Here is a 7,569-nt window from a genome sequence, read left to right on the forward strand (position 1 = left end):
CACATCAACTTTCTTGGCCTACTTTAAATAGTAGTAATCAGAGAAAGCTGAATATCTTCTAAAACTGCGCTTAATGTAGAATCCACCTACCTACATAATATTTAGAATTGTTCTAATATTCCAAAATATAGATTACACACAGCCTAAGCTATTAAGTATCTTATTTCTTACTAAGAATATTAATACTCGTATAGTTGCCTACCGAGAGCACATAAATAAATTTTAACCAACTCAAGACACGAAATAAATACACACAAGTCCTTTTCGTTAGGTATTTTCACAAAATTAGTACAGTCACATATTGCTGTTGGTACAAATAGTGGTCTAATCGCCATTACCGTGAATTTTTAGAAATTATAAAAAATAGCTTTATCCATAGTTAGAAATCTGTTCATAGGTTATTTAACTACCTATATTTTTAATTTTAATTACATTTTGTTAAGTAAGTAACTCTCTTCTTTGTACTAGTATTAATCCTGCTCTTCCCTCATCCAAAATCCGTCTTCCTTGAAGGTTGATATTCTTATGTACACTTGTTAAATATTGTCCTGCCTAGTATTTGTAGATTGTGTTGATAGATAACGTTATTTAGATGTAGGCATTGACTAATGTATAATTTAAAAAATAATAATAATATAAGGGTAACAGTGTTTGAAGGCCTTTAGTTCTTAAGTTGCAATAGAGGTTTAGCGAGTATTTTTAAATTTGCCGCCATTTTGTAAAATTGAAAATGGCGGCAAATACGAAATGATTAGTTACGAAATGTTAATAATTAACTAAAAATCTAAGAAAAATTTGGTGTGGAGTGGATGCTGATAATGAATGCCATGTTTTATTCAGAACTTTTAAAGTCAATTATTAAGAATGAAGTCGGATGAAAATGTTAGTGGGTATATGTATTTTTGAATCCCAATTCATGGATTGGTGTTGAGGAATAAAATGAACAAGTACTTAATCCATATAAAAATAAAAACATACATTAAGTATGATTTTCACATTTTCCTTATGATCGCCAACATAAGGCATTGCAATTTCAGAACTAAAACAGTATGCGGATTGAATTCTTTAAACATAAAGCACTTTTATATTTTACGGCCTGCTTTTGTAGCAGATTCACACATTTTTAAATGGTTGTATAGCAAGACACTTGCTATTATCAATATTTTAATGCACAAGTAAGAGAATCGAGGTTATAATTTAAGGTTGCAAAGATTATACATTTAAATGTAATATGCTTCATCAGTTATTGTAAGACCTCAGTTACAGCAAGGTATCTTTTCATACATCTTTAATTTTATAATGTAGATGCTGATTTACAAATAATAAATCCCTGAAGAAGGGTAAATATTATGAAAAGTTGTGAATCACCAATTGCCAAGTAATCCAGCACACTATTTGTTATTACATTATATTTGTAAAGAAGAATAAAAAAGAATTTGCCTTGATAGCTGTGGTCTTACCTGATGATACCTTATGTTAGTGTTTTCAATATAGGCTAATATTTGTTGCCCTAGATATAGATTTAGCTTATAATAGAAATAAAGCCTGGTCTATGAGAGAATTACTACTAATTGTTATTAAAATGAAAGTCCAAATAGAATATATAGCTTTTTAATTTTTATAAAATAAGTTAATTGAATGCTTTTATAATGGTTATGTATAGCATATTTAATATTGAGCTTTTTATATAGTTATAAGTTATATTGCTATTAATTTAAAACTTTTGAATATACTCCTTTTATTTTTATTAATAACGATTAATTGAGATTTTAAAGGCCTATCAGCCATCATTATGTTTTGAATATTATTTTTTACTGTTGTTTTGCTTATAAAATTGTGTAAGTTGAATACGGTTTTTATATTTGGCAATATTTAGTTAAATTAGTTGTACAATTAAAGGCTGTGAATTGTTAATTGTTATAAATGTGGCTTGGCAATATTTTCAGTTAATAAAAAAATACTTTCATTTTGTGTTTTATTTTTATATGAAACCTTTGAATGTAAAATGAGTCATCTGTTCCCTTATGGGGTGTGGTGTAGATGCATAAGGCATTATATATCTATTTCTTCAAATGACTTTCTTTAGGGACAAGTGTATCAGTCTTTTGAATCTTGTAAGAACAATAGATCTGGTTTAACATAGTAGGAATAAAGAGATTCAAAAGTATCAATGTATTAATCCATCAGTCCTCGGAATCACAGACACAATAGAAAATCTATTGTGTCGCGCCCCGATCGGGGCTTACGGTGGTCAATGGGTTAAATTGATATTACCTACAGTATCCTAATTTGTAATAATCATTCCTACAGAATAAGAAAAACATGGTACAAATCCAGAAGGCAAGATATCATGAAGGTTAATTAATGAAAATCCAAATGTTGTACTTACACTTTATTATACTTTAAATTCCCTATAAATATAACAATAAATAATATTCACTCAGTCCATCTATGCTTGCAACTGGTACATACATAATAGAGCCTCATCTCTTCTTCAGCTCGTCTAGTTTGACCCTGGAAGAATACAGCTTCTCTGTGATTGCATTTTGGACACGTATGATCCTTCGTACGGGGTAGAGTTGGGTCACTAACGACATCGGGATTTATATGAGTCAATTCATCAACTTCGTGCATAATTTTGTTCACGTACACACAGTTGGAATCTGCAAGTTGCTTGTAATCGCAATTTCTACAAGCGTATAACAAAACTTTATTGTTTTTATCTTCGCGCGGGTAAAGCATGTTATTGCATTCTTGACAGAACTGAATACCAACGTAGCCCGGGCCACCGTCTTTTCTTCCAAGATTTAATGTCATATCGCCAAAAGTACTTTACAAAATTGAAGTAATAATGAATATTCTTCAAGTTTTGGATATTGCTTTTAAAAATATGATGTATTTTTGCAGACTGTTGTGTGTTATTGTAAATTGTCAATTTATGGTCAATTTCTATACCGAAATTTCGAGATTTTGACAACTGACAATTCTTTTTTTACATACAATACCTACCACAGATAATCTACCTACTACACATATTACAAATAATTCATATATAATAAATTTTACAATAAAAAGTAGTAAATAAGTTACATTAGTGTTCCAATAGAGTGCAAATGTAATTTTCAAAAATTGGTTGTCTGTAAAGTCGGTTTTAACCAAGGTTTCAACGATAGTTGAACGTGACAACGTCCGATTGTGCTTCTTTGTCGTTCGTTCCGCGCTCTCGCTCGCACTTCATGGAACGCCTCAGAGCGAGGTAACGCCGCATGAGTCATGTTTTTTCGTGCGTGCACGCGGCTCTATCGAATAATTATAAGACGTTGTCACGTCAATAATAGATATAACATGATTTAAATTTTGAAACAAAATGATTTGAAATCAGAATCATCAAATAAATTTTAGAGTATTATTATTAAGTACCTAACTTAGACCTATTAGAGTTAACCTGTTACTTTGTATTTTAGTCACTTAATTAAAATAACATACTTTAATTTTGTAAAGATTACAAGATAATAATATATTCTTTTATCTGTATTTATGTGTGGCAAGTGGCAACATTTTGTTTTTTTTTCTGTTGTTGGTAGCCATGATTCCAGATCGTTGTGGTTGGCGGAACCTTATTTCTTTTCCTATCCGTAGCCGATTGGTGTCGCGCTATCCAAATGGGTAAGCGGTAGTTTTGCGCCAAATTATTGTAGTTTCTATGTTATTATTGTTTTAAGTTGTGTTAATAAGTGTGAAAAGAAGTCTCGCGATGCAGAAGTGATGGTTCTATTAGTTTTGAGTTAAAAAAATGATGTAATTCCAAAATATCTGCATGCCTAGGTGTCGGCCATGGCGCAGACATGTTTTTCTCGTGGTGCATTATTAAATCCATTTGAATCTCGTAAACTCTACGATTATTTAGAGGTACAATTAAGTATTTTCGATGCATAACGCAGTCCCAAAAGTGATTAGTGTTGATTTTTACGATGCTTGAAAACATTGGTTAGAACCGGTGATTTTGAATTTCAGGCAAACCCCGTGGTATACGCACGGCGCGTAAGCACGTGAACCATCGTCGTGAGCAACGATGGGCTGACAAGGAGTTCAAAAAAGCCCACATGGGCACAAGGTGGAAGGCCAATCCCTTCGGAGGTGCTTCTCACGCTAAAGGCATCGTTCTGGAGAAAGTGTAAGTATCAGTGATGGAAGTGCGTGTTATATACTAAATAGTGAAGTGTTACAAGTGCTACAAGAAAGTGTCGAAGTAAAACAGTGAGTGCGTCATATCGAAGGTGCGAGGATGTCTCCGCGCGTGGTATTATTCCTGTGAATGTGTTGTAGCTACAATCACAGGATAATACTGCGAGTGGCGGCTTCTGGCGACGAGACGAGAAGCGGCGAGTGCGGTATGTGACACTGGACACATGTGGGTCAACGAACTTGCGAGCGTGTTATTTACTGTTATTACCGTTAAAAACTTTCATTGATCTAACTGTTGTGTGTGTGTACTGCGTGTAAATCATAATTATGCATGTCCTTATTAATGCCAAGTTAATAATGCGAGTGATTTCGTACTTTTTCAATAACAAAACTTTATTTTGATGTAACTGAATCTATGAATGTAATTTTTACATGATCTGTATCAACTAGATGTTATAGCCGTACTTTTACTTCTTCTAGACATGCATTATGATCAAAATTTATTTCTATATCTGTATTGAGTCTTATAGAAAGTTAATTAAACTGTTTGATATTGCAGAGGTGTTGAAGCTAAACAGCCCAACTCTGCTATCCGCAAGTGTGTCAGGGTGCAGCTGATCAAAAACGGCAAGAAAGTGACAGCGTTCGTCCCGAGGGACGGTTGTCTCAACCACATTGAGGAGAACGACGAAGTATTAGTAGCGGGTTTTGGTCGTAAGGGTCACGCTGTTGGTGATATTCCTGGAGTTCGATTCAAGGTAAATATTGTTTAATTAATTTTAATACTAAAAAAAAATGTATGTGTGTACTAGAGTACACACGTAAGAAGTGAAACTTCTTTATGACCTTAAAAATGTCACGCGTACGGCGTAACGCAAAAATGTTACACTAAATTTTTGCCCAACCCCGATAAAGAAGTATCACTTCAAAAAAAATAAACTTAAGTTGAAAGAATTTCCAGCCCGTTGGAATGCGATCTAAATATACTTTATTTCATATTCTTCCTCATGTAAACTTAAAGTTGAGGATATATTGCTTTTCCTCATAATTAAAATTGTATCAGTGTGGTTGACCCAAACATACATTTGGAAAGAAAAAGCTGCCATTTATTAGTATGAGTAAGAATATTCATGTATTAAATTGGTTGAATTTGATAATAAAGTTTTAATAAATTATAATCATAAGAATACAACTGCATATTATATAAGTCACCAAAGTCTTAACTAAGATTATTATTGGTACATTATGTACTCTTAACATTTTTTACAGAAGTACAGTAACTTCTTTAAAGCATTTCATAACAAATATACATCTTTAATTTATAAAATGAATTATTTTTCATTTCTAGTATTGTGTAAAGTTTTTTTATAGTTTCTAATATTCTTTCCATTATTCATTATCAATATAAAAACTATATAGATTTATGTCTTAACAAATGCTCAGCAAAAACATTCTCAATCATATTTTCAATTTTATCTCCCTTTTGTTATTGTAAACAATATTGATATCTTAGTCAGGTGCATGATGATTAGCCAATGATTTTGGAGTATTTGCTACTCTGAATGCCATGATGCATCGCAATGTACTGAGTTTATCAAGTATTTGTATAATTATCTAAATAAATGTTTTCAAAGCTAAATAACTTGTGATTTCAGGTAGTGAAGGTGGCCAATGTGTCATTGCTGGCTTTATACAAAGAGAAGAAGGAAAGGCCTAGGTCGTAGGTCATCTTACATTGTGATAAGGTGTGTGTATTTTATAATTTTAATAAGTTGTTGATCTGTGGAAAGCTACTTGTTTGTTTGTCAGTTTTGCGTATATAACGGTCTCTACCAAAATACTTTTTTCCATTAGTATTGTTAAAAGATGTTGCTCCCTTTTGCAGTCATAGATCCCAGATTGAGCACTAATAAGCTTATAGAAGTATGATTAAATGAAATTCCAGAACTTACCACTATTTATATAAAAAATACTTGATTAAATTTTAAAATGATGTTATCTCTATTTGCTACTACTGAATGCCATGACGTTATATATTTACTGATTCATTTTCTTGACTATTAGTAGTTTTCTAATTATTATAATTTCTTGTAATAACATTATTTTTTCTCTTGTTTCAGTGCAGCGTCGCTCTAAGTGTAACTTTTTTAAAATGATAAAATCAAGTACGCAATAAAGCTGTGTGTACGACCAATTTCGTGTTTTATTTTCTCAAAACCTTAACATTTTCAGTTTTCACCTTCCTCATGATTTACTTCACCCAATGATAATACATAAAAAGATTTTCATATGGAAAAAGATCAGAACATGCAGTGCTATGCTAAAAATATTTCTAAAATAAAAATTTTGCTCTTGCTTTGTAAGAGTCAAATTTACTCATTTGGCCATTAGCCGCCGCAAACCGGCGGAAAAAAATACTCTACGATCTCTCAGAATAAAGTAAAATGTTTATTTATTGCAACTAAATTTCTGTTATCTATACATTCCTATACTAAAACTAAACTGTGACAGAAAAAGGAAAAAACCGAGTTCAAATCTGTACATTGAATAAAATAAGAAAATACCCATGGATCATACATTCATGCAAGACACAAATCTTTTGAAATATTCTGTTGGCAAACTTGTTCACAAAAACTACTGGACGAATTTTGATGATACTTCGTTTGAATTTGAATCTACGCATGCACGGTCGCGGGCCTAGATAGGGAAGTCTTGAATATAGTCTGATAGCCTTTGCAGTACCTACGTAAATTTAAACTAAGTTCTATTTTATAATCAAATATTTGAGCCACGCGAATAATTAGTAGGTAGGTAGTTGAAAATCTAACAGGTAATAATATAACAAATCTATAGGTACCTACCATGCAAACCTCTGAACGAAACCGTAGTGGTTCTTTGTTGTAGATTTTCAAAATTTATTCTAAACTACTACAAGCACTTCCAATGAATCATAAATATTACAAAATATTCCTCAGCCACATGAATATGTAGTGTAGGTAACTAACACGACTATTACCAGGTTCTAGTCCCGGTAGCGGTACCTACCATCCGGGATAGCCTTTCTGTTAGTTGAAGAATATTTCGAACCGGTCCTGTACGAGACTATTCATTTCAAATAAACTCACTTATATTATATTTTTATCCTCTTTATTATACATACTACATATTAGTAAGCCAGTAGAAATCGACACTAAAAACCCCTAAATTCGCAAAGCACGATGTAGTGCTGCATTTTTGGTATGTTGTTTGGATCAGTTAGGGTGATGTAAATCCCAATTTGCAACTTCGAAGAAGTTGTGCTCGCTGCGCACTATATGATAAACTGCGAAAATTTTGGACTTTTTTCACTTTTTGCTCTAAAAGACATAAACTATGCGTTTATGA

General features: G+C 32.2%; 2 protein-coding genes across 2 annotated transcripts; one reads left to right on the forward strand and one right to left on the reverse strand.

The window, feature by feature from the left end:
- Nucleotides 1-2,379: 2,379 nt before the first annotated feature.
- On the reverse strand, nucleotides 2,380-2,958 carry Polr2I (RNA polymerase II subunit RpII15). The gene has a single exon (XM_090117315.1). The coding sequence runs from the start codon at nucleotides 2,815-2,817 to the stop codon at nucleotides 2,437-2,439; it is 381 nt and encodes a 126-aa protein (XP_089973441.1). The 5' UTR covers nucleotides 2,818-2,958; the 3' UTR covers nucleotides 2,380-2,436.
- Nucleotides 2,959-3,561: 603 nt separating this feature from the next.
- Nucleotides 3,562-6,379, forward strand: RpS23 (ribosomal protein S23). The gene is made up of 5 exons (XM_090119323.1): nucleotides 3,562-3,666; nucleotides 4,015-4,174; nucleotides 4,745-4,943; nucleotides 5,841-5,930; nucleotides 6,306-6,379. The coding sequence occupies exons 1-4, from the start codon at nucleotides 3,663-3,665 to the stop codon at nucleotides 5,907-5,909; spliced, it is 432 nt and encodes a 143-aa protein (XP_089975449.1). The 5' UTR covers nucleotides 3,562-3,662; the 3' UTR covers nucleotides 5,910-5,930; nucleotides 6,306-6,379.
- Nucleotides 6,380-7,569: the final 1,190 nt, after the last annotated feature.

This window comes from Colias eurytheme, chromosome 3 (genome assembly GCF_061535395.1).
Source record: "Colias eurytheme isolate Ceu_HAF_F1 chromosome 3, ilColEury1 Martin Lab GWU primary, whole genome shotgun sequence".
Classification (NCBI taxonomy): Eukaryota; Metazoa; Arthropoda; class Insecta; order Lepidoptera; family Pieridae; genus Colias; species Colias eurytheme.

Bases quoted from the DNA above. Each gene is read 5' to 3' on its own strand.
- RpS23 (XM_090119323.1), top strand. The intron at 4,175-4,744 runs GTAAGTATCAGT...TTGATATTGCAG, and splicing joins GGCATCGTTCTGGAGAAAGT to AGGTGTTGAAGCTAAACAGC. The intron at 4,944-5,840 runs GTAAATATTGTT...TTGTGATTTCAG, and splicing joins TTCCTGGAGTTCGATTCAAG to GTAGTGAAGGTGGCCAATGT.
- Polr2I (XM_090117315.1), bottom strand. From the start codon at position 2,817: ATGACATTAAATCTTGGAAGAAAAGACGGTGGCCCGGGCTACGTTGGT.